Here is a 27752-nt window from a genome sequence, read left to right as displayed (position 1 = left end):
CATTTTTGCCCTGACTCCTGAACCAAAACATTACTTTGGATGCTAGAGGAACCAATGAAAACTCCTAATGTGTCGCGATATGGAATGGAATGCAGTCTTTCCTTTGTTAAAAAATCCATTTGCATTCAGAGCAGTTATGGGATCAATATGTAACAATATATGTTCAAGTGATATGTTCATCTTAAGGCCGTGTGTGTGTGTGTGTGTGTCTTCTGATATATGCATTTGGGTCTGTACCTCGTTTGTGTTGGGAAGGCTCCAGACATGCAATTGAGATCAAGAGCACAACAGCAGGTGGCTGATAGGAGGTCCTTGAAAACTAAAGGCAGATGGAACTGAAAACTTTCTGACAGTTTTGCTATTTAACTGATTGCAGTGATGATTCTAGGTCTCTGACTTTTAAAACAGAAATAGTTCTGTCTATGGGGAAATTAAAAAAAAAAAAACAAAAAGTAAAAAAGAAGCTTTCCAAGTATGTCCTTAGAGCTCTACACCAAATAGCTGTCCTGCTGTCATCCCTAAAGTAGGAATCCTCTGTTATGTTTCTTTTTATCAGCCATGACAAGTATACCATCTTTGCATACAGTAGGTGCTCAAAACGTCTGGTGACACTAATCTAATATCCTTGAGGCAAACTGTTATTGAAGTGCTTAGAACTTTCAAGGGCATCACTCACAGTCTTCTCCAGAATAGAGAGTCACTGGGTGGGGCTCAGGCCCAGAGCCCAGTTGATTGATAGCCTGGACTTGGACATCATAAGGAGCATAAACAGTAGGTGTCATCACCCTCAAAGTGTGGTTCATGACTGTTTCTTCTTCCCACTCCTTGGAGGCTCCCTGTGGCTTCCAGGTCACTCTGTACTCCAGTCCTGGTCCATTCTGCTCCATGGATTTCAAAGGCTAAAACAGAAGGCAAGACAGACCTGGTATGATCATGGATATCTGCATTCAGAGAGTGTGGCTACCACTGTCCTGGAATTTCTTCTCAACCATACAGTTGTGTGTCTTGCTGTGCAGCTGACAGTCTCAGATTCATAGGTGTGTGTGTGATCCCACAGGCCCCATTCAGCTGGCCTAATCTGCACTTTCAGTCAGTACCCTATGTGGCATAAGAAATGCTGCAACAAAGAGAGCATTTCTTGGGAAATTTTTTGTACTTTTTCAAAATGACAAACTGCAAGTTTACGTTTGAAAGTTAACCCTACCTCCTCATCTATTGACAAGCCTACTATATAGGTGCCTAGATTATTCCCAGTGGTTCAGTCTGATTTTTATATATGAAGAAATCTGAGAAGTTCCACAGATGATTACAGCCTTAATGTATGCTTTACTCTGTATACTACCTTTTTGCTCCCAAAGGAATGAACAGCATATGGTTATAAAATCTACAGTTGTGAATTGGATTTCCCCATGGCTTTTGGGGTAGAACTCTTCTCTATCCCCTTCATTTCATTAGAGCAGAGAGATTAAATTATTTTTGAAGAGTCTACATGTGTATACATTAGTAGGCAGAAGCTGTAGCTCCTCTCTTTAAAAACATAGTTTCCCAGCTTCTTGATCATTGTTTCTACTGATTTATGAGAAAATTGTATTCCAATTTTATTTTATTTTGGCACCATAGGAATATTTAGGGGAGAGATTTTCCACAGTAGATTTTAACTGAGCAATATTTGAATTTCAAATGTTAATGTGATGTAAACCCCTGTTTAATTTTACAAAAATGTGAATGTGCATTTCAACAAAAATGTTCTATAAAATATAGTTTTAAAATGTGATTTTAGTCCTAGCTTATAAGGTTCACTTATACATACCCAGTAATTTTGTCAGTATTATCTGGGTGAGTCAATAATGTCATAAATACTGTTCTTATAAGATTTGTGATGCTTCTCGACTGAGTCTAAGTTACTAAAATACTTATTAGAGGCATTGGTTGGAATTAAGTTGAAACCATAGTACTATATCAGCAAAATGATTTCATGTCTATACTTGTTCCAAGATGAATGCTTAAATTAGCTGGGAGAAAAAAATGTCAAAACAAAGCAAAAACCTTCTGAGATTTTCTACACTCATTGTTCATACTTGCATTCATGAGAAAATTTTGCCCTGATATTTTTTTTTTTAATGCAATATGGTATAAATTCACTACGGCCCCTAAAATTGCCCAGATGAATTGAGCCACAAATTTTCGGTTCCACACTGCAATCTGTAATTATAATTTCCTTTAGCCCCTACTGATATTAAATTGTAAAAATAACATGATTCAATATTACATGTTTTCTCCAAGGGACTAGTTACATCTGATAAAGTTTCTGTCAAACTTTAAAATAAATTGTACCATACAGGGGACAGTTTTAAGAAAAACTCTTATCTAAATTGTGAATCTCTTTGGCACAAAGATGAAAGACAGGAATGCTCTGTATGTGGCTTTCAGATGATAGACCAAGCCCTCCAACAGAGAGGCCACCAGGAGCCAGGGCAGAGCTGGTAGAAAGAGCCTCCCAGCACTTTCTCCCTATGAAGCTGCACATGAGGAAGGAATCTCTAGGGGAGGGGTTCTTAATGTCGGGTCCCTGGGTGCCCTTCAAAGGTTCTCAGAAGTTTGTGAAATTTTTAAGCAATATTATCTCCGTGTAATTTTTAAAAACAGAGCCTATAACTCAGATTTTCAAAAACAAGAAAAACGCAAGGTTGTGCTAGTAACATAGAATCAGGAATGATTGTTGTACTGCCTTAATTCCATTTTTATGTGGGTGGATTTTCTTACAAATCTAAGTAAATAATTTAGCTTAATAAACAAGGTAATTGAGGAAGCTACTGTTTCCCAACATTTGTGGTGTTTGGAGCCTTTGAAATTAGAAATTTGATATTCTATTGAAGGAAGTACCAAATTAACATAAATATACTTATGCTTAAGAACAACAGGAAATATCAAGCAAAGGTGATCTTGATAGAACTATTTAATTGGCCAGGTTTGCAATGTTTTGTTTTGAGGAATAGGATATTATTTTTTTTTTTTTCAATTACACAAATCGGTGGGTGGTGAACCACCTGAAACATGACAGTGATTTTTAGAATATAATGTTAACTAAAAACACTAGTTGTACGTGGAATATGACTCCCGGGGAGGAATGTAGACCCGGCATCGTGGGACGGAGAACATCTTCTTGACCAAAAGGGGGATGTGAAAGGAAATGAAATAAGCTTCAGTGGCAGAGAGATTCCAAAAGGAGCCGAGAGATCACTATGGTGGGCACTCTTACGCACACTTTAGACAACCCTTTTTAGGTTCTAAAGAATTGGGGTAGCTGGTGGTGGATACCTGAAACTATCAAACTACAACCCAGAACCCATGAATCTCGAAGACAGTTGTATAAAAATGTAGCTTATGAGGGGTGACAATGGGATTGGGAAAGCCATAAGGACCAAACTCCACTTTGTCTAGTTTATGGATGGATGTGTAGAAAAGTAGGGGAAGGAAACAAACAGACAAAGGTACCCAGTGTTCTTTTTTACTTCAATTGCTCTTTTTCACTCTAATTATTATTCTTGTTATTTTTGTGTGTGTGCTAATGAAGGTGTCAGGGATTGATTTAGGTGATGAATGTACAACTATGTAATGGTACTGTAAACAATCGAAAGTACAATTTGTTTTGTATGACTGCGTGGTATGTGAATATATCTCAATAAAATGATGATTAAAAAGAAACAAAAAAAAAAACACTAGTTGTACCATCAAGTTAAAATGTAACATCTTATTTTCAATTAAAACAGGTTTACTGCTAAAACCAAAACTAATTAGCAAAACCAAATTAGGGATGCTCTGTCTATTCCCATGGCACTACTGCTTTGTTAATCCTTTTGTGAAGGATCAAAAAAAAATTTTTTAAACAAATTAAGCCTCTCTGACCATTATCTTCTAGACAAGAATTATTTTGTGAGTCAGTCTCTGCAGGGGGTCTAGTAATAACTGATTCACTGTAATCTGCTTGTCAACTTGGGACATATCTGGCATCACTGAAGGAATGCTGTTGAACTTCACTCGGTGTGCTTGCAGTTACTAGATCTTCGGCATTTCAAAATAATATGAAACACAGTGGAAATATACTATGAATGTAACTGTCACTCTAGTTCCAAATCCCTCCGACTATATCCTTCCTTTGGTCATTCAATTACTTTCTTATACATAATTTGCTCTTCAAAGACAAAATATGAACACTTTCTGGCTTTAGTCCCATTCATTCTAGAAGAGAATATTAGTATTCAGTCTTGTGTATCTTTTAGGAGAAAAAGTGATTTATGAATAAGAGAAGCAGTAAGGAGGACAGAAAATTTCAGCCTCCTTTTCATTGCTGACTCAGCAGATGACATCTGGGTAAGGTCGTTAAGCTCTGAGAGTCGCAGCTCCTTGGGGAGAAAGCTAAGGCTGATACCATCAAGCTAACACTGCCCTTCATCCCAGAGGAGCTATGAGGATTAATGAGCCAATGCTAGTGGAACACAGTGTGCTTCTCTGAGGAACTGACCTGCTAAGTAGACAGCGTTGACATCTCACCAGCTATATTACCCACATTATGGAAATTTCTGTGGAACTTATAGGAGGATAAAAGAGTCACTCTAAAAAGAATAAAAGACTAACATAATTTCAAACTGTAAATTAAGTATTTATCATGATGTGGTAGCAACTATTTAATATTCAAGGAAAGATAATATTCCTGAAAATGTTGCTATGTATTATCCATATTTTTCCAATTTTTTACATTTTAAATCTGAAAAATTTAATTTGATTGAAATGGAAATAAAGGGTTAGTGTTTATAAAAATATTGGCTAAATATTTTGTAGGTATTGGCCATGTGTTTATATAATGAGTACTAAGACCAAAATATACAGGAAAAAAGCAAAACAAGCTTTTGTACATTCTAAAATTCCACCACAAAGCATATCTGGAATAAGATGTGGAGATAAATTAATATATCTCATATCCAAAAAATTCTATATTTACATAAAAGCACCATTGGATTCATCGTTGGCTGCCTATCAATCAGAAAGGTTGAATGGTAATTAATTTCAAGAAGGTCAGTGTACTTGTTCATGAAACAATATCCAAGTAGGAGAGAGAAGAAAAAAAAAAAAGTGTTCTACTTGTACAGAAGAAATTTTTAAATGATGCTAAAATAAAGTTTCCTGAATAGATATAAGTTACGCCAATTTATATAGTAGAATTCATTTATTTAATAACATTTAACAGATACACGTAAGGGGAGAAAGTGGAGTTTGAGGTCCCAAGATATCCATGTTCAAATCCTAGCTTTGTTCATTTCTAGTTGTATGGTGATGGGCAAGACACTCGATCACCTGGACTTCAGTTTCTCTTAACAAGGTGTTAGTGATGCTGTCTTGACAAAGCTGTTTGAAGAATGAGAAATGAGTGTATATAAAATGCCTAACTGATTAATAAATGACAACTATTACTCAAGGGTCATCCTTTTGATAAGCATATTTAGTAGGCCACTTCCTAAAATTCAATGAAAGGTTTTCTGTATAGATTATTGGAAATAAAAATATTAGGAATCTGAAACTTTTGGTAATGGATTCCAGCTAATTCAACCTACATAGTCTTCCTTGAACCATAAAACAATATTAAACTCTATTTCACAATTGATCGTTCAAACCACAATAATCTCTAAAATATTTAATGATGATAATTCACAAATATAGTTGACTCCCCCAAAGTATTCTATTTTTTAAAAAATATTCTATTGTACTTAGCATACGGATCTAAAATGAAAAGATAAAGAAATACATACCTCCCATTTTATAATCATTTCTTTTGGTTGAGAAGCTTGAACTCTTATGTTTTGTGGATTCTTGTCTGGAGCTGAAAAATTACAAACATTAAAATTATTATTCTCACTGTATGCTATCTCACAGGTAAATTATCATATCACCTCGTCCCCCCCAAAAACCCAGATATTGAATTAACTTTGATTATATTTATTAATTTCTATCTGGTCCATTTTTTAAAAAGATTTTAAGGCAGCTTTTAAATATGTGTTTTATTTGAAGGTATAAAGTTGTGTTCTTAGAGTGAAAAAATTACTGTTCAATGGGGAGTATATGGCTTATATTTGTCTTAATTCTAAAACTGCTTTTTAAAAACTTTAAACCTGAGTTTTATATGCTTTAATTTTGAGCCTGCTTTTACTTTTTCTATTAGAGAGGTCAGATAGAAAAGAGCATGCAATGTGGCTATGAAATATATTCAGATGGCTCTTAGAAAATGCTAAGTATAGTGTTTAGTGCAAAATTGGTTTATACCAAAAATCACAAAAGTATCTTTTCAGTTACTACTTCTACTTGATATTTCTTTGTCCATAAAGGGAATTACATTCTGGTACATTCATTTTTCCCAGAAATAAAGACCAATGCCAATTCAGTAGCACAAATTTTAGCACTGTCATTCTTGAGATTAAAAAAAAAGTGTCTTGGGAATTTAGATAGATGTTGAGACAGGCTAAATGCAAGAAAACTAATTTTAGGTATCCTGAAAATTTAATGAGGCACCCATGAGTCAAAGATGTATTTCAGAAAATTGAATCTTGACTTTCTGTATGTTGAACTTCAGTTGGAACTTACTTTATGACATCTGCTTTGAACATGATAGTTAGCTACCAGAAATTATTCAGAGTAATATGTGCTCATATATTGCCACACACCTCCCACCAAGTTCCTGCTCCCAATCCAACATTTATGTAATACTTATGAGACTTGTGGAGCCTGAATATTTTGTGTGGTCTTTATTTACAGAATTTTTCAAGCTCTCTATTTGGAGGAATCTAAAATTCTATGTCACTCTCACAATTTTTTTCACACTTTTAAAGACAAAATGAAAATAAAATATTTTGGTCTAAACCTGATGTGAGAAGAGAAGCTGCCTACCAGCGGGTGGTGTTTCGTGGTGGTCCGATGGCTGGCTCGGTTGGCTTCTCCCTACTTCATTCACAGCTGTGACCCTGAACTGGTATCTCACGTACGGAGCCAAAGGTAACAAGACTGTGGTTTCCTCTCCTTGCACTCGAGTCAGTTCCTCCCACCTTCCAGGTTCCTCTTTGTTCCCTTCAAATTCTATAATATACTCTGGCAGTAAGACCAATGGGGGAAAGAAAACAAAAACATTAGGGCTTGAGTATGCTTAAGTTTTACTACAATGTTGAAGGATTAAAAGGAGTTTTCAAACGATAATCCACCAATGTTGGTAAGAACTGGCTTTAATGTAGTGTAAATAAAATTGTTACCCCAAGTCTCCCCTACCGCGAATCTTGCTATTGTGGTCATCGCCAGCTTCCCAGGTCAGCCGAACACTCCTGTTCTGTCTTTCAGACAAGTGAAGGTTTTCTGGTGGTTCTGGGACATCTGATCAATAACAGAAGATAAAGGTAAGGAACATGCAGATCACTGCCTTTGTTTGCCTCCTCCCCCACTAAGGCAGACAGCCATGTTCCTCGGGGCCCATGTCTCCCCCTCAGTCCTCCATGTCTCACCCGTCCGTCAGATTCTGGTTCAAACGTAGCTTCCTCCACATCTGTCGCAACTTTTATTGCCCTCTAGGCAGCCTACAGTGCTCTAAGGGCCACCCTTCACCATGGGCATCAGAATTCCTTCGGGTTTAAATAACAGCACTTAAAAAGGAAGATTCCTGGGCTCTATGGCTAGTGTACTGAAGTAGATGGGCCCCAGAATCTGCGTTTCTCAACAAGTTCCCTGGTGAGGATCATGCACACTCAAGTTTGAGAATCATGATCTTTATATACTTATTTATCTGCCTAAGTCATCTCCTATGTGTGACTGAACAGATCTTCCCCACTAGGAACCATATTTTAATAATCTTTGCATTCCTCACAGTGCCTTGTACATAAATGAGTAAATCAGAAATATAGTCTCACTTTCATCAGGCATATAATTATCATATTAGAATGATAACATTTAGGCCCCGTTATTTAATTATAGCAAAATTAAAGACAGAACAGGAGCTCAGCCCTTCTTTTGTGCAACTGCTTTGGTAATTTATAACAATGAATTCTCAGTGTATTCTAGAGACTTGTACACTCTCTTGGCCTGCAGTTCCTAAAAAGAGGAGGAAGACAGTTTATACTGGAAGAAGAAGATTTGCCCCTGATAAATGTTGTGACAGAAACTGGAAAATTGAGTAGTTGGTACCAAATTTTAAGAATGTTAAAGTAAATGATAATTCCTGATACTTTCGAAATAAAAGCAACAATATTAGGAAATCTTATCCTCAATGTCCTTTACTTCCAAAATTTGCTTTGAATTTGCTCAAGTGTTATAGGACATTCATCTTTTCTCAGAGCTGACAATGAAGGTCTTAGTTAATGGGCCTTTCAATCAGCGCTTTCTTTTCCAACTGGCACACAACATCTATTGCTCCTGCAGAATATTTGCCAATTTCTGGAAATTTACATTGACAAAAACATTGTTTTCAGTTTAGAAAGGAGATGTGCTTATTTTTTAAAATGTGGTTGGTGAAAGTGTCCAAACTGTAGAGGGGTTACATAAAAAGTTATTTCATTAATAGTTTTCACAATTGCTCAGTTCAGAGAATTTGTTTCTCTTCAGCACTAAACGCTGATTTCTTTCTGAATTTTCCTGAAGCAATGTAGATTGTTACATCTGAGATTAATATGTGGTTCATTCAACATGAAAAGGAAGCAAATGGAGCTTGGGTTAACAGTCTTGCAGGTGAGACTTAAAAGAATGATCCTCTCAAAGGCAGTCTATGTTGAGGCTTTTGAAAGTAATTTCTGGTTGAAACGGGTTAAGCATATGCTTCTCAGAAATGTCTTCCTGAAAGAAATAGTTTTTAGAAAATATACATGGGTCTATATTCATTTGTTACTGTCAATTACCTATCCTTTTTTAAACTAGAAATTGGCCTAAAAATTTAGACTACATGTAAACTCAAAGGATTGGTTAAAAAATGCAGCCACCCCCCCCATGGAACATCCTTAAAAATTTTTATTTTTATTCAACAATTGGTTAGATTAGTTGATACATAAAGAGCCCCTATCATCATAGCCTCTATTTATTTAAAATTACCAAAATTTAATAGTTTTAGAAGAAGGAAGCCTAAACAAAATTACAATTTTAAAATTTTAATTTCAAACTACTGACGGGGAAACCCATGGATCCTGCTACTCCACTCACGGTGTCTAGCATAAACTCCAGTTCACCTGAAGATCAACTATTTTTATCTGGTAGATTAATTACTACAAGATTGAACTTCTTGTTTATAGAGCCCCTTATTACACTCAGATTCTTTATGCTCAAGCATCTTGCCTAAAGATACCATCCTACAGAGCCAAGTCGGTATCTTCTAGCACCCCTGGGAGAATTGCTCCTCTTTTTTTGGGACAGCCCAACCTCGTGACCATTTATCACTTCGGAATATCATGGCTATTTTCATCACTTGACAAGATCTAGCCAGTTTACCATTTTCACTAGCCCACCTCAGAAAAGACTACAGTCTTTTTTCTCTCAGTCTGTACTTCCCATTAGAGACCTACCTGTAGACCCCAGCAGCCAGAGTGCTAAAGATGCAAATGTCTGTTAACAATAATGATTAATCTAGACATAGGACATACTGATACAAGAATTTAGGCAAAACCAAATGCTTTTAAGGTACATTGGCAAACTAAAGCAAAGAGCAAATGGTGCCCACTGAAACACGGTTAATGGGAAAAATAAGAGAAAACTGTAAAAATACCTGCATCTGTCAGGGTCCCAACAGAGACTAAATAGTTCGCTGGATTTAGGATATTTCAAATGAGTTTTAATAAAAGCCTCTGTGAAAAGGTGTGGTTAGGCTACCAGAGAGAAAAAAACAACCTTGAAATGTTGGGGGTGGGAAAAGCAATTACTAGAGTCCCTTTGGAGAGAATAGTGTGGAGTAAACCTTCTTGAGAGAAGCTGTGACCGTGGCTTATTCAGTGTGCAGGGAGAGAGAAGTGAGAACACTTCCCAACCCCCCTTCTCTACTGCCAGGGCTCCCATTGGCTGACCCAAATAAAAGGAAAAGGGCTAGTGGATATCATCCTTACAGGTCAGCTTTCTACATAGGAGAGCCGAGTGGCAAGCAAATCTGGAAGGTAAACTAGAAAAGATCCTTCAAATGGTCTAACAGCTTTAAACATTGATGATTGGAAGGGTAACTGCATTGATTAAACTAGTGAAGTGTATACTAATCAGTGTTTTCTAATTGTCCTCCTCCATTTACAAAAAATGCTAAAAGGCATTCCTTTGCAAAATTCTTGAAGTCCCTCCCCATTCTTTCTGGAATGTAACGAGCTCAGTCTATACTTCTGGTTTAGAGTGCGGCACTGTACAACCACCACCAGACCACCATCCTGACCCCTCCATGCTAGCCCACTCCATCCCTCAGCCCTATTTCTCTGCAAACCTGGAAAGGGAGGCACAACAGATCTGGGAACTCAAGCATTCTTCATAAGTTCTTCTGTTGATACCGACACTTACCTCACATTGCTATTGGCAACTTTAGTCATGCAGGAGATAGAAATTAAACATCAATTTTTATTAAAATGAGAAGAGGAAACAGGACTTGAAAGTGGGACTCCTTTTTAAGTCAAACATTTAAACTAAAACATGTGTAGGGCTCAAGCAATCATCATTTTGATTACCTAAGAACAGTGGAATTGCATGAGTAATATAGTAGAAATGAAGAGAGATTTCTCATTAGTTAGTGTACTTACCAAGGACAGTTACTTGAGTTTTATCAGCCGTGCTATCCAGAGCAGTTTGGGCCAAACAGGAGTAAATGCCTTGGTCCTCTAATGTCACATTAACTATGGTCAGATTAGCCCCATCAATAATTACCCTACCAAAAAAAAAAAAAAAAAAAAGAGCATATTATGAGGGTGAAAACAACATCAACATAATATATAGAACACAATCCTTTTACTAATGTATATTCCCCCTAGAAAGCAGTTTGAAGAAGAGTGAAAAGAAAAACTTCAGATAATGCAAATTTTATTACAGAATGGCAGAGTTGAAAACTAGGGATAGAGCTTCACCTGAGCAAACAAAAATGTCTCCATTGTCATGAAAGGGACGGAGGATATTTTTTTTTAATGACCAAACGCAACTATCTGTAATGTACAGATCAGTGGGTGACCCATGAAACTGTGTATGTTGCCTGGTATGTCTACCGAGTGCATGATACCTGCAACAGCTAAGATATAGTTAATAATTATTAGGGTATGTTTAGTGGACCACTGAAATAGCATCAAATGGGGTACTTGTTTAACAGGCTCCTCTTTCCCCTAACTAGAACGTACGTTAAGATCTAACAGCAATTACATTATGTGATTTAACTGAACAGTAGGTGGCAGTCTAGTACTTCCTTTTTTGCAAAACTTTTGCAGCTAACCTTTTAAAATTCGCTCTATTTTTCCCAATTTGTAATGTGGTTTACCACATGAAAATTGCTTTTTTAAATCAAATATACCTGTTGCCCTATACCTATGTACTGTTAACAGAGCTGTTCAAATTTTTTTTTTTTTAATAAAGGTTTGTTACATTCAAAATATTCACAGCAGTTTGCTATTTAGTTTTGGAAAATTAAGTAGTGCCATCCTTGTGGGGAGGGAGAATTCTTATATAATTGAGATCTTTAATGTAAACTGGCATAAGCTATACTGAGAAGTTGGAATTGTAGTGTAAGTATCTTTTCCTATAGATAGTCAACCACTTATTCCTATACCAATAACGGAACAATTTGCTCACTGATAATTACCTGGCATTGCTAATCAAGAACCTCATTTTAACTCTAGATAAGATAAAGCTTTGACACAACTTAATTTCTCAGTTCATGTTAGTTATATGTCCATCTGATACAATACCAGAACATTGCCTTCTTAGATGAAGTAATACAACTTAATAACCCAGCCCCTTTGAACAGAGCTTTTATGCACTGCACAAAGCCACTCAACCATGAGGACCTGGGTGAGCTGAAATCTAGCCCATGATTTCAGCATGAGGCTATTTCAGGTCAGAAAGGAAGAAAAGCTTTTTGATATATCTCATCATTCTAGAAGAAAGAACTTTTTTCAATCTCAAAATGTAACTTAGGTGCCTTCATATTAGTTGCGTTAAAGTGACCCCCTGCTCCTTGAATTTTGGTGGCTATGATGTACATGGGAGCTGATTAAAAACTGCATGCCCCAGCTTCAGCCCAGGTTCTGAGTCAAACCTTCTGGACATGCAGTTAGGGCCATTGCATTTGGAACAAAATGCCCAGGTAATGCTGGCACATACCAAAATTGGACAATAATTTGTGTTAGCCAGGATACACTAGGTTGTGCTGCAGTAACAACAACACAACAAATTCTCTGTGGCTAATTCAGTGATGGTTTATTTCTCATGTATACTGTGTTCCCATCATTGGTCAACTGAGTTCTGCTTGAAGTCCTACCATCCCTCTTTTCCTAGAACTCCTTCTTCATTTTCATCTTGACTTCTACCTTTACCTCCTCCGTGTCTCTAGATTTGCTTAATTTCCTAGCCTAAGAAACCCACTGGTAACCTAAAATGTCTCACACATCTTTCATCTGTAAAATCCAGCTTGGTAGTCCACAACCCTTTTTAACCTCCCACATCGTCTTACTCCATTCCTTATGTGAAATAGCCGCATTTGGCTGAAGGCAGTATGGCAAAGTGATTCTCGATTTGCAGACCTATGTTGAGGCTCAATTCTACCATATTATCTCTATAACCTTGAACAAAACAATTAGCCTAATTCATCTTATCTAAAAACATGGGGAAAAATAGTGTCTGTCTCTTCAGGTAAAATAAATGAGGGAGAGCACATACAGGGATTGGTCCATAGAACTTGGCATAGTATGTGCTCAGAGAATGTTAGCTAATCATATTAATCAAATCAATTGTATTCATTTCTGGCTTGTCACATTTCTCAGGGTAGATATTTTACTGCCCCCATCCCCCATCCTTCCTGCCCCTCTGAGCAAATTGCCTTATTCACTATGTCAGCCTTATCATCTCTACATCTGCTTACCCCTCCCAACTAGATATTTGCTATCATTTCTGAAGGAAAGAAAACAGCCCTTCCTTGGTGCCAAGGAAAGAGCCCTCCCATACCCCACAGTCAGTGATACCCAAGGATCTGTCTCTCGCTTCCACTGCTCTCCAGCAGGACTGGGCCCTTTGCTCTGTCTACAGTCATGAACAGTCCTGTTGCATTTGTTAAGTACAGAATCAATTTTTAAAAAGCTTTCATATCCATGCTCCATTTCACTTTTTGTAATCATAGTGTGAGATCTCTAGTCATTGCAGGTTAGAAAGACACCAAAAATTCCTTGTGGTCATTTCAGCCCACCTAATAGATTTGCTGTGACAATTAATGGGGGAAACCATGCATGGGAAACACTAGGATAACAGGAGGCACCCCGTGGGTGATCGCCAGCTCGCCACATCCCTACACATACTTTCCCTTCTCAGTGTTCTCTACAGTTCCATCCTTTGAAAAGAAATTTAATCTCTTTCTAAAAGCTTCTGGTCCCTGGCCTAGTGTGAAGAAGAGGTTGTCCCAGCAGCCGAGAAACAGCTCACTAGTGATTCCTAAAAGTTTACCAGATACCTGTCATCTCAACTCCCTGCTGTATTTCCATGCCAGCTCTTGGCACAAATCAAGGCCAGCCAGGTGCAGTTATTCTCGACCTTGCACAGTCCTGGCGTCTCTTCAGCGCTAAGGTGACTATCCTATCCCTTGTTTAGATACATAGGAAGAACATCTGCAACATTGGCTAAGTCCACTCAGGTGGTCAGAGGTTCTTCTGAGTGGCAGCATCAGCCCAGCATCCTACAGAAACTGTGAAACTGGGCCATGCCAAGGGCCAGGATGGAGTTCCTAGATTCAGGGCCTCAATACGTGGATCACATCCTCAGCTGGGCATAAGTCTCGGATTACCTTCTTGGCTCCAAACCAAAGGCCACATGGATGACCCAGATAACCATGTGCTAGTGATGATCTGCGGAGGCCTTAGTAGCTGGCAGATCAACTGATACCCATCCTAAGGTTCTTCAGAGATACCTAAGGTAACACTGCAATGTGTAGGCTTTTTGCATGTATAATTAATTTACTCTTGTTTCAGTGACAACTGCTACAAAACATGTGCTCTCTTTTCACAAACCTTTACACACAGAGAAGAGAGGGGAGAGAATATATTAAACATCAAGACTGAGAACAGTGCCTTCACATAGAGGGGGCACACACACAAAGGACAAGCTGGTCACAAATGAAACAAGACTGGAGAAAGGTGTAGAAGGGATCATAATAGCTGAATTGTACTGACTCCTTAGGCTTTCTAAGTGCTTGGTATGTTAATTCACAATAATCCTTTCATGAAATTAATTTTTTTTAAAAAACTCAAACTGTTTTATAGAAGATAAAACTAAGGCACAGAGAAGTAAAGTAATTCATCTAAGGGCACAGACCTCATAAGTGACAAGGCCGGATTCAAACCCAAGCTATCCAGCTCTAGGATCCGTGCTCTTAACCATGACACTCTGCTGGCATTTTGGCTAAGGATATTTGTTCTATCTAAAGACCTTCAGATATTTTAGTCATGGTGATGAATAATAGCATAATGGCAAGTGAGATTTGACTCAAGGATGGTCAGTTTTTAATCCCTGCTTAGAAACAAGGCAAAAGAAAATGCACTAACATCGGTGTGCTTTGCAAAGGCATGGTAGGCATTGAGTAAATATTCTTTTCTCTTTCTCTGATTTGCTTATTATTATCTAGGGCTACTCGGCATCTATTCACACTTTCTTCTATATTTTCTCTATAGAGGATGGTAGGTTCAAAGATATACTTTCTTCCAGAAGGATTCCACATGTGATTTAGATTCTGCCAGGGAGATGGACTCTTGTCAGATTGGGAATGAACACCGTCTCCTCTGGGATGATGTGGTTCTGACAGACCCAGGATATAGTAGTAGCTGAGCTCTCCAGCAGCACCAAAGGGGTGCGGCGGCTATGGTGGAAGCTGCGGAGACAGCAGCAGTTTCTACACTTCTCGATCGCAGCTACAGTGCTGGGTGATCGTGAAGCCAAAAGCTTAGTAAGCAGGGCTGCAATACTGTTTTCTTTAAAATGCTATCTTTTCACAGTTTTGACACCCTAATAGAGGCCTGTCAGTAGCCCTTCTTGAGAAACTGATGAAGAACATACCCCAACCACTCCCCTTATCCAGCTCTCATACTCTCAGGCCACTTGCACCCATCCTAATGGCCCTGGAGTCTGGTACCAAACAATGAGCAACAACTCCTATGCCTGGGAGCCTATGAAATCATTCAAGTTAACCAATGCATAGAGAGCCCATGCAATCTAATTTTCCATTACCCTCTCCCTGGGTGCAATCCCTGGGTTGCCCTGGCAGCCTTCTTTCATTTGGAGCTGAACCCAATAAAGACTTCTGCCTTTCATCTATCTGAGTGTCTCTTTCTTATGTCTTGCCATCCAAAGAACCTATAATCTTACGTGATGTTTTATAAAATCAGCCCCCCACCCCCCACCTAGACCTGGCTCCTCTGGCCCTTCCAGTGGTTTTGTAAGCACCCGAGCCCCATGCCATATATCCTTTCTGCCTCATGTATCTCTCACACATTCTTCCATTTCATGCAGAAAAAAGTCATTTCCAAAAGAAAGATAAACATTTGCAAAACATTAAAAAAGAAGAAAAACATTTGATAGAAAAGTGAGACAATATTACGTGACCTTTTAAATATTGGTTTAAAGAATGAAATATATTTGTTATAATCCTTTGATATTTTAAATGAATGTGAATAATTTTAGAATTTTTTTTTTTTTTTCAAATGAGGGAGGTTAGTCCCAAGCAAACATTACGATAAATCAGGATAGTTTGCCTACCTGCCATCTTCTGTGCCATTGATTTCAAAGGCTTCTCCATCTTTACTCCAGGACAACTTCAAACTGTGCTTCAAATATGAATCACATTTGCTCTCACAGTGGAATTCAAGCATATGTGATTTGGGGATGCGAGGATTCTTAGGAGACACTCTAAGTCTTGTAGCATCTGTTTTACCAAACAAAGACACTAGTGAGAACTACAGGGAACAGCTTACTTCGTTATCAAGTGTCTGCAATTTCAATCAACGAAAATTGTCAACATAGCACTCAAGCCCTCATGCAGCAGTTGTCTCACTGTAATTTCCCATCATATATCATGACTATTTTTTCCCCCTTCAGGGGGATGGGTAAGTGACAAAATTTGGGTGGAAATGTGACTTAAGAGTTTAACAATTTCCTGGGCAAAAGAAGTAAGAAAAGTATAACTGAACAATGGCTCTAGCAATTGAAAATTATAAAATTTCTTTTTCTAGTGCTTCTGGATACGTGGTCACACCACTGTAAGGGGAAGGGGAAGGCTGGTTGATTCTCTATTAACATATTCAATTCTAATTCAGAAACCTGTGGTGACATGGTGATGCCCCTATCCAGATGATCTATCAGCATGAAGGTGGGGAATTAGAATGTAAGCTCCATGCAAGCAGGGGCTGGGCCTGTTTTGTTGCACTGCACTGTCCCCAGAGTCTAGAAGAAAGCCTTGCACACAATAAGCACTCAATGTTGCATTTGTTGAATATATTGTTCAATGAGTTACAGCAAGTGGTAGTTTAAAATAAAAATAAACAATTAGTAGCAACAATATGAAGCTCAAAGATTGGTACTGTGACTATCTCAAAGAACATTTCCTTCATTATGACTGTTTCAAAACATACAGCCTTACTCTATTTAAGGCCCTATTAAGGACAGATATACTTTATACCAGCATGGTACTTGGCAACCCTTTCAGAGACCAAATTGCATGATCTGACCTCCAGTTCCACAATTATGTTTCTAATATTCATTACCTACATGTTATTCAAGTAACTGATTACAAGTAAAAATGCTAGTAAAATTTGCTATTTCATACCCCAGACCCCAAACCTTAAGAGATTATTAAATTGAATTAATTTTAAGTGCATTAGTAAATATCCTATCCCTAATTCTAAATTTAAAGTCAGAAATCCCTGCAATAATAAATAAGCACTTATACTATTTATCCAGACTCTGGTAAGAAATTCACATTCACTGTAGCTTTTTATAATTATAAAAATCCTACAACTATTAATATTCTTGCCTTACAGAGAAGATAACTTAAGGCAACAATAAAATTAAATGATGAGCCCAGGTTTCCTAACTGGTAAGGGGCTGAGCCAAGACTTGAATCCAATCCTGGCCGAGACCAAAGCTCTCAATGACTACACGCTATGGTCTCTTATTCAACTCCATTGTTGGCATTCCTGTTCATATGCAAACATTTTGTACTGAATCCTTCCTTGATATGATTTGTATATATTCCATTCATATAAGATGGACAGGAAAGCAGATGGACATTCATGAATCTCTCCCTGTATCTGGCCATCAGGCCGTCCCTTAGGCAGCTCTGAAGCCCCCTTAGGCCATTCACTGTGTTGGACAACAGGGATGGGCAGGTCCGTTCGGAGTCCAGACTGCACTCTGACTTGCACTCTGGCTGACTTGCTTAACCTTGATGCATGTTACCTTCTTGAAATATAGAAAAAAATCATCCTAATTGACTCTGTAAGGGCATTTTGAAAATTGTAAGTGGCACCTGAAAATTCAGGGCAACATCAGAGATAAGCAGACATCCTGGAAGAATGTTTATAAGCCTTAAAAATATGGGGTGGGCATGTCGGATTACTTAGGGCACAGAAAGAGGCAAATAGCATGGAATAACACAAAGTAAGACAGGAAGGAAGAAAGGAGGGAGGGAGAGGGGGTGGAGGGACTGAGAAGGAAGAAATGCCATCATGTCAGTGAGAACAGATGATCAGAGAACCATGTGCCCCTCATATACTCAGAGGTAGGTACCAGGCGAGGCCCTGGACATACCACAAGAAACAGAAATCTTCCTGCCATTACCTAGGGCCTTTCTGCTCTTTTCCTGAAAAGCCCCAGAGACTATTAAGGGCTTTTTTCCCTGAAGGCAGAAAAAAATGCAAAGTCATTTATAATTCAAAATGAGGATGAAATCCCTATTCTGTCATGCCCCAGTCTTTATGAAGCTTAACTTTTATGAGTTTATTTGTAAATTTTTAGCCCAAAGACTTGATTCCTAGTAATTATCTTGACTTGGCTATTGAAAGAAAATATAGTTACAGAAATATACTAAAATGGGAATTTTAAAATATTGTCTATCATCCATCACCAAGGAAAACTAGGCTCTTTAAAAAATGCATAAGGGCATGTAATCGGCACAACTTCTAATAATAGCGATTGTCTTTTAGATGAAAAACAACCTTGGAGTTTTGAAAAATAGTCTAAAGGATTTGAACAGGTGATCAAACTGAAATCTCACGGTTCTGTTCAGGAAAATGAAGACAAAATGAACCTATCTGAGAATTCATGCAAAGTAAAAATAAAATAAAAATACTTCTTATATCCAAATTGGCAGTGACTGCAGTTTTTCCTTTAGCATTTTCCACCCAACAAGAGTATGAGCCAGCATCCTCTTCAGTGGCTTTCTTTATCTGTAATGTGCCATTTTCATGGATATAATATCGTCTGCCTTCAAGGGGTTTCACTTCATCCACCTTCTGCCTATGGACATAGAAATCATAAATTAGTTTTGGGAGTGAAAGAATTGTATAGACTTTCATCAGATGGCCACTGATGTCATCCAGGCTAATCCCTTCTTCAGTTACTTAGCAGACCTTATCAAAGGTCCCACTGGGGTTTATGCTTTTCTCAAAAAGCTTTATGAGACCACATCTCAGCAAGCCAACCAGACTGGCTGGAGGAAGCCTGGGTGAGGCTCTAAGCTTCGGCTGTATTTCCCATAGTAATCAGCACTGTTTTGCACCTGTCTTCAGAGCTTAATAAATATTTACTGGCTTATTGATGGTGAAGTCTTTAGTTAATGATTGCTTCAGGCTACCAAACAGAAAACCTGGTAATTGAAAGAGATAATGAACCTTCCAAACCTCCTGCTGTCCAGGGAGAACATCGGTCATTCAGAAATATTACAGGCCAGGAAGACGTGCAAGTCTTGTAGACATGGGCTACATTTACCCTTATCAGCTCCAGAGTAATTTTCTCCTATATTCATCCATTTTCCAAGTATTTGCTGCCACAGCTTCATTTACACTGTAAATTCCACAAGAGACTGTCCTACTTAAAAAATTCACAGGGGAAGCTGCGACTCCTGTTCCCAGGGCATTTTTCAGGGGTGAGATTAGGGTAGGCAAGTGAGGCACCTGCCTCAGATACAAAGTTTAAGGAGGTGCTGAATATCTCGGTAATCAAAATAAATAGTATTTTAATGCAACATTTGTAAAAACCAAATTGATGCAAAAATCCACAATGAACAAAACATCAAAAAGTTAAATAAAGAGAGGCTCTGACCTTGCACTTATAAGACCTTACTTCATTTGCCTCACCCTAAATTAGCTAAATAGTTTACTTTACCAGAAAGGCTTAAATTTGGTTAAACAATACACATGATTCATATGACAATAGGTTTGGACTTATTACACCCATCAATATATTGCAAATTAAACTCAAAATGAATATTGGAAATGTTTTACACACGTATTTGGATTTACATGCGGGCTTAGAGATTATTTAGACACTCCCCAAACAACAAAAAAGAAATACATGAATTTAAATCTTCCCATAATGCAAAAACAAACCTACCTTTAAAATTGCCTTAGTAATCACTTCAATTCGTTGCTTTCCCTCATGAGAAAATCCTAGAAACCTAGCCAATGTTTCCAGGACAGGTAGGTAATTACGTTTGCTACCTTGTTTCTCAAAGGCACTGGGTACATGTAACAACATGGACACAATGCTGTGTGTCAAACGGTGGATAAAGAAACAAGTTGGAATCTACATCTGACATTCTGTTAAGAAAACTGTCTGCCAGCTTACCAGGACACTATTGCCTCAGGTGAAGCAAAGAACTCGCAATGCAAGAAAGCACTGTACCCAACCACCGCGGCATAGTTTTCTTCATCTTCAGTTTTTATCAATGGACGAACATCTATTTGAAAAGAAGATAAAAGAACTAATATTTGCAAATTCAATTTTTCTATATCCTAGCCACATAAATGTTCTAAGAATGGAAACGGTGAATATTACAGTATATATATTCTTAAACTAGGAAAACATCCAATTCAATATATTTTTAAAGGTGCAGTTTCAGTGTACAGTTCAATTCCCAAATATAAGGTGAAAGGTGCTTTGATATTTCCCACGTTATAAGTGTCAAGAATTCAATCTGTACCTGTGAATACAATCTTGACCATTTTCCTTTAGAAAACAACTGATTAACAGTCTGACTTCAGCTGTGCTTACCTACAACATCGATATTGGCGTTGGCAAGGATAGTGCCATGGACATTTGATGCTTCACACTGATACACAGCAGTATGATTTGGTTGTAGATTGGTAAAACTAATTTCACTTGGGAAGATGATATCGCCAGCAACTGGATGGTCTAAAAGAGATTAAAGAATGTCAGTTTGATAAAGGGGGCATAAAATATTTACATACCATTTATTAAACATGTCACACAGTATTTATATTTTAAGACCAGTTTAGAGTGAATAATAGCTCATTGAAGCCAATTCTTGAGAATTTCTTAACATCAACCAAGGATTTTTTTTTTTCCAGATTGTTTTGATTTGCCGCTTCTTTTCTCAAATGAATATTTATTGTCAACATATCTGTTGATCTGGCCCTCGTTACCTCTCCACACCATACCCCTAAATAAATTCAAGATTATCTGTGAACTGAATTTCACTTACTCTTCTGAAATAAGCTCCTGAGAGTGTCCAGCACAAATCACAGGATTAACATAGCATGTGCCCTCCAATCCAATATTTACTGTTTCCCACTCTGACACCTGTGAACCTGTGAGCTTCACTTCTCTGACCTGCAATTTTCTGCTCTACACCATTCATTTCCATTGCCTTGCTTTGCCATTTAACCACTACAGGTACACAGCTCATATACTTCATTTTCCCAGTAGGCCAAATCCTTGAGAGCAGGGGAGGGGTTTTCCGCATTTTGGTAAAACCTACCCCATTCCAGCTGGAAATATCTTTTGGAAATTATATTTTGTAGAGCTAACATTTCCAGTGCATTTACTAGGGGCCAGACAACTCTGCTGGAAGTGACCTGAGTGTTATCTTCTTGACTCCGCTCAGAACCTGCTGATGGGAGGGAATGAATTACGGAGAAGGTGGATGATACATTTGGCCACATTTTGGACATCAAGCCCTGGGCCCTTTCTACAACACTACAAACTTGTGGTGGAAAGGAAAACATTAACTCAGCATCTCAAGTGAGGGGCAAAGCTACTAACATTTTTAGTCAAAATGAAACTACAGTATTACCAATAACCTAAGTTTCTCTGCTTATTGTATCTCCATTACACAAAATAGTGACTACGCTAAGTTGTAGGTTTTAGAAAATATTTAACTTTATATATTACAATAGAACACTTTTCTTATACAACTTTTTTCCATCCCAAGACTCAGAATAAATGTATGTTTGTACTTAGCCATGGGCTCCCTGGGAGCAGGACCTTGTCAGTGGTTGCACACTGTGTCCCCATGGCCTAAAGAGTGGCTATCGCAGAGGAGACATCCAATAAATATTTGCTGGAATGACTGCAGAACAGTAATGCTGGGTGGCATTTTGTTCCTGGAATGTCCCTGGGAGAGGCAGAATAATGAACCTCTTCCCCCACCCAAGGATGTCCATGTCCTAATCCTCAGAATTTGGGGATCTATCACATTACATGACAAAAGGGATTGTGCAGATGTGACTACAGTTAAACACCGTGTGATGGGGAGATTATCCTGGATTATCCCAGTGGGCTCAATCTAATCATGACTCTTTAAAATCAGAGAACCTCTCTTTCCTGGCTGAGGTCAGAGAGACATGTGACTATGGAAGAATATTCAGAGTGATGCATTTTGCTGGCTTTGAGGATGGAGGAAGGGGGCCACGAGCGGAGGAATGTGGAAACCCTCTAGAAGCTAGAAAGGCAAGGAAAGGGATTCTCTCCTAGAGGTTCCAAAAGGAACGTAGCTCTCCTGACACCTTGATTTTAGCCCAGTAAAACCCATGTTGGACTCATAACCTATAGAATGGTAAAATAATAAATTTCTTTAGTGTTAAGCCACTAAACCTGTGACAGTATGTTACAGAAATAGAAAATGAATATAGTCCATTAGGACAGTTAATCACTTCTCTTAGAATTAGCAAGATGAATAGTTCTTCAGAATACTGCAAAGGACTGAGTCGCTAATCTGATTCTTCACTTCTATGCCCTATACCCAGAATCAGCCCTGCTGAAAGTTAACCCCACATTCCCTTTACTTCTCCTTATGCTTTGTGCCCCATGCAAGCTCTGCCTCAAAAATCATCACAAGAGAAAGAAGTGAGATGCTGAGCTCAAGTTTGAGACAAAAACAAACATTGCTCAACACTGGCATCTGGGATAGGTGTGGAAATTGCAGAGCATTACTGCATACTGGCAAAGACTCAGAGGAACTCCCCAGGATTCATGAAAGCAAAGTTCTTTATTAATATCAAAACACAGTAGTCTGACATGATATAGGAATTTTTTGTCAGCTTTGTCTTTGGCAGCTCAATGGGAAATAATGCAATACTGTGGGAAAATCTTTAGCTTTGGATTTAATCATTTCTGGGTTCCATTCCCAGCTCTAAATTTTCTTGGGTTGTAGCCTCAAGTAAGTAAAATAGCCTCTCTGAGTCTTAGTTGCCATATCTGGAAACCAATAAATATTAAAACCTATGTTGCAGAGCTGCTATGAGATGCAGAAATACTGGGTTCAAAGCATGTGAAAAATGTTAGGCCTGTAATCTGTAATAGTAATCACTTTGATTTAATTTTACCAAGCTACCATATAAAGCATATGTACTTGCTAGAACTAAAAAATCAAAGAGATTACAAACGCTTGAATCAGACCACTGTCATCAAAACCTCCTAACCTGAGAAAGGCTACGACTCGTCTGCAGGGAAGCAAGGATGGCTGTGGTTAAGCGTTGTGTAATCAGCACTCCTGAGCTGGGATTCAAAAGAGGTGGCTTTTGGTTCTGGGGCCACTATTAATCAGCTGCGCTCTCTTGCTTAAAATTTCAGCATCGACCTCCTCATCCATCAACAAACCTACTGGCTCTAATTTTAGAATAAATCCAGAACCTAACCACTACAGCTTCCTCTCTAGTCCTAGGCCCTGGAGTCTTTCAGGATACTTCCCTAGGTCTCCTTGCTTGTCCCCTGGCCCCTGAATGCAGTCAGTTCTCCAGAGGCCAGAACAATTCTTTGTTACATGATAAGTTAGATCTTGTCATTCTTCTGCACTTGGGCTCTCAGTTAGGATCTGGCCCTGCACCTCCTCGCTGACCTGCTCTGCTTTGGCCACACAGGCCTCCTCTGCGTCACTGCTCCCTCTGCCTTACATGCTCTTTCATGAATGTCTGCGTGGCCGGCTCGCTCAGCTCCTCCAGGTCTCCACTCAAAGGTAACTGCCAGATGGGCCTCACTTTTTCTTAAAATAACAACCTTAGTCTTCAACCTCTCTTACATTTTATCCCTGTCCTCAGCTGTTTTCTACTTCACCACACAGCACCACCCCTTCATGTGCTTAGTGTTCTATTGACTGTCTCACCCCACTAGCGTGTAGGCTCCAGGAGAGACATATTTTCTTCATTTTATTCATGGCTATATCCCAGTGAGTAAGGCCAGTGCTTGGCAGATAGGGGCACTCAATAAAAATTCTGTGACTAAATGAATTTGTTAAATGGGAATAATTTGGCAGTACCTCCTTTATAAGTTTTTTTGGAGGAGATCTGAAGCCTTTTGTGAATGCCCTTCATAAACCGTCAAGTGCCATTCAAATATAAAATTTTACAACTGTCCTCAGACAATCTGCATCCCTTATTTTAGCATCCTTAATATGCTTTATAAACAAAAAAGGTTTTAACCTCCCTCTGATCTACCTAAAGTTTCTTTTTTTCATTTCTTTTTCTGTTCTCTTCAGGAGATGAGGAGACAATCCCACAGTTGAGGATAGTGATACTGAGAACTACGGTGTCCTGAGTGTTTGCTATGTAATGACAATAATAAATGGAAGCTATATACACATGTCTCAATAGTGCAAATGCTCTAAACTAAGCTAATCAATAGACAAATAAAATATGTTCAATTCTCCTACCTGAACAAATGCATCAGAATGCCCTGAGTGAGCTGTAAGTTCAAATTTAGAATTTTTGGTGTCCTTGGAGTTCTATGCTGCAACACAGTGGAATGGGAAGAGTGGGCCGTTAGTACCAGCCCATCCCTACCTTTCCATCACTAGCCCATCTACAGTGGGCTCAGAGCCAACAGAACAAAGAAATTTTGAGGTCTCAGGGACTGGAGAGTGGTCTAGAATGGGCAGGAGATAAGGGAAAACAGGTTCAAGCTTGGTGTGTTTCTTTGGCCCTGCAAAATCTGTCAAATCAGGAGATGAGCACTGCTGGAGGATGGCTGGTGCAGGTTCCTGTAAAAGGCAGAGCCCGGGGTGGAGGGTACTGATGCCTGGGTCTAAGGAACTCCTGACCTCCAATCCACCTTTCTTAACCACTAGGTTGCTATGATAGCTAATTTGATGTGTAATCTGGGCTAGGGTATGGTGTTCAGCTGTTTGGTCAAACAATAGTTGAGGTGTTCCTGTAGAGATATTTTGTAGATAGGATTAGCCCCTACAGTCAGTGGACTTTAAATAAAGGAGATTACCCTCCATTGTATGAGCAAGCCTCAGCCAATTAGTTGGCGACCTTAAATGCAAAGAACTGAGGGTTCCAGGAAGAAAGAATTCTGACTCAAAACTATACCCTCCACTCTTCCCTGAGTTTCCAGCCTAAGGAATTCAGGCCCAAGACATTAGTAGCACTCTTAGAGAACTACTATACTAGTTTCCGGACTTACCAGCCCCTTCACATGCATTAGCCAATTCCTTATAATAAATTTCTTTATATAAACATATATATATACACACACACGTGTGTATGTGTATATATACATATCTGTCTGTCTATACATACATACATCCTGTTGGTTCTACTTCTCTGGAGAACTCTGATGCAGTCACTTTACCTATTTCTTCTTGGGCAAACAAAAGCAGCAGATGGCTTTCCTCCTTAGATACTTCCTCTTCTTCATTTAGTTGCTTTATTTTTTATCTCATTTTTGTAATTATTATTATGACCTAATCAGTACAGATTTACTTATGGCTCCATCCATGAGTATCATGTCTCAATAATCAAATTCCTTAGAAAGACACAATTTCTGATTTCTGGGTTAGATCTGTCTTGCTTAGTCCAGCAACTTCCTGACTCCATTTTTACACATCACCAGGGTATCTGGCCATCCCATCAAATAAACACCTTCAATTTTCCATTACAATGGCTTCTTGAACTTACCATCAATTGGGGAGCCATTAATTCGCCACTTGATTGTGGGCTGAGGTTCTCCTTCAGCCTCACATAACAAGATACCGCTGCTCCCAGTGCTGTACACGCCACTCTGCGGTTTCTTTGTCCAGCGTGGAGGCTCTGGAAATAAAATGAAGACCTCATCAGCGATGTTGTTCATGTGAAAACATCCAAAATTATTTCTGTATTCCTGTCACGGCCCAGCAGAGGGCAGACTCCACCAAGCATTTCATGGTAGCCTGTTTTGAGTAAGCTAGTTTCGCACAGCAAGGTGAGCAGTATTTTTTTGTGAATTTGGACTCAAACTGTACAATCAAACCACATACTAAAAATAGTTACCTACAACCAGCTTACTTAGCTATACAAATATACATCTCACAGAAAATGAGGGGGGTATCAGCAGATGGGAAGATTATTTAGTGCCTGGCTATATCTTATTTTCAGGTTGCAAATGGCATCCAAAAAGGTCAAAATTTAGGAAATATTTATTGGGAATCTTTTAAAATAAAGTAGTTAGAATTTTCAATACTAATTTTAAATATTTCTTAGTGGCTCTATGGCATTTGTATGCCTATATCTATATGTACCTATGGATCTATCATCTATCCAATGAGTTTGGAAAACATTATTTCCTGGAGATTTTTCTGGGAAAGAAAGGCTGGAGGGAAGCCAAAAAGCAACATTTAGCTTTTTGCCCTCAAAACAATGGAGGAAAAGATACGTTTAAATTTTGTCATCTTTCCATGCTGTAATGCTCCAATATTATAATCCTAAGTGGTGCTTCAGGACAAAATGAGACATTTTTCCTTTCAGTGCAAACATTACCAGCATGTTTTGTCACCTTAAGTATATTTCTATGACATGAGCAAATAAAAGATTTTAAAGTGTGGTATGGATGATTTCATTTCAGAGAAAATTGCAGAAGACCTGCAAGGAGTAATTCCAATCAAGTGTTGCTTGGTTATTTACCTCAAGGCATTTTTGGATTTCCATTTTTAATCAAAAAGGAAAGTCTTTAAAGATATAATTATATGCAAGATGGAAAATGTCATTTAGATAAAAACTTAAAAAAAGTATAGGAAGGAAAAAAAAAGATGGCATTAAAAGAAAAAGCCTATAAATACACCAGGAGAAATGAAAGTATACAAATAACCCCGGCAAGTTCAAGTCCAAGCAAGAGGCATTCCTTTGTAATTATTCCATAGGGTGTGGATTTGATTGTTAAGTCCCAAGTTAAATATCTGCATTCATAATCTGTAGAATCTGTAAATATTTAGTCATTTAGTTTAAAATGCAAAAGTTAAGAATATAACCTGCATACCACTTTCTGAGGTGAAGGTTATGTGTGTGTGTATGGGTTTTACTGTAGTTACTTTTAACTGTATTTAAGTCTTTTCACACAACTACAAAAAAACTAAACATTTGTATGTCAGCGATAACAGTTTAATGATTGTGAAAAGTATGCTACTTACAGTAAAAAAAATGAAGACTTGCTTTTAGAGACTGTAAAAATAAGGATTTTGTAATGATGATATTTCTCTGAATCTTTATGAAATAAAATCAAGATTTCTATTTCTATGGTCTTCATTAATCCCTTGCTGTCCTCATTAAGAGCTAATAGCGTTAGAGCTGAAAGCGGAGTGAGATATCATCTATCCAATCCTTTCACATTACAGATGAGAGCACTCCACTCTGAACAAGTCATCTAATTGCCCAAGGTCACCAGTAAAAGAAGTCCCATTTCCTGTTCTTTTCAGTCCACGGATCTACAGACATAACCTTTAGGGTCGGGCAGCATTGTGATTCTGAAGTCATTCTGGTTGTGTTTCTAACTGACTCCTATTTTGTTAATTTCGGCCAAAGACAGGAACCAAAGTTTGCTGATTTCACGAATGTTCACTTTGTACTCCCAAACTAACACTCCTCCAGCATTCATCACACAACTCAAGAGGTTCTGAGAATTCATTAGAAATCATCACTAAACTTTACCTTAGCTTTAAAAATGCTTGGGCATTTATTTTTGTGCTTCCCATCCCTATTTCTCTGGGAGAAGTAAGCTAGTCCTGAGTAAAAGTAGACTTTGCCATGCAATGTGAGAAGGACTCA

At 38.3% G+C, this 27752-nt stretch overlaps 1 protein-coding gene across 7 annotated transcripts in view; it reads right to left on the bottom strand.

The window, feature by feature from the left end:
* CHL1 (cell adhesion molecule L1 like) overlaps positions 1 to 27752 on the bottom strand; it is a 211827-nt gene that overhangs the window by 24105 nt on the left and 159970 nt on the right. For all 7 annotated transcript variants that reach the window (XM_037800468.1, XM_037800487.1, XM_037800473.1 and 4 more), the window contains 10 exons: positions 25635 to 25766; positions 20491 to 20631; positions 20065 to 20176; positions 18569 to 18735; positions 15979 to 16144; positions 10782 to 10906; positions 7309 to 7410; positions 6937 to 7134; positions 5805 to 5875; positions 677 to 899 (listed from right to left, as the gene is read on the bottom strand). In XM_037800468.1, coding sequence (XP_037656396.1) covers positions 677 to 899; positions 5805 to 5875; positions 6937 to 7134; positions 7309 to 7410; positions 10782 to 10906; positions 15979 to 16144; positions 18569 to 18735; positions 20065 to 20176; positions 20491 to 20631; positions 25635 to 25766 — 1437 coding nt within the window. The remainder of the gene's footprint in view (positions 1 to 676; positions 900 to 5804; positions 5876 to 6936; positions 7135 to 7308; positions 7411 to 10781; positions 10907 to 15978; positions 16145 to 18568; positions 18736 to 20064; positions 20177 to 20490; positions 20632 to 25634; positions 25767 to 27752) is intronic.

Source organism: Choloepus didactylus, chromosome 1 (genome assembly GCF_015220235.1).
Source record: "Choloepus didactylus isolate mChoDid1 chromosome 1, mChoDid1.pri, whole genome shotgun sequence".
Lineage (NCBI taxonomy): Eukaryota > Metazoa > Chordata > Mammalia > Pilosa > Megalonychidae > Choloepus > Choloepus didactylus.
This window is presented reverse-complemented; position numbering and strand designations above follow the sequence as displayed.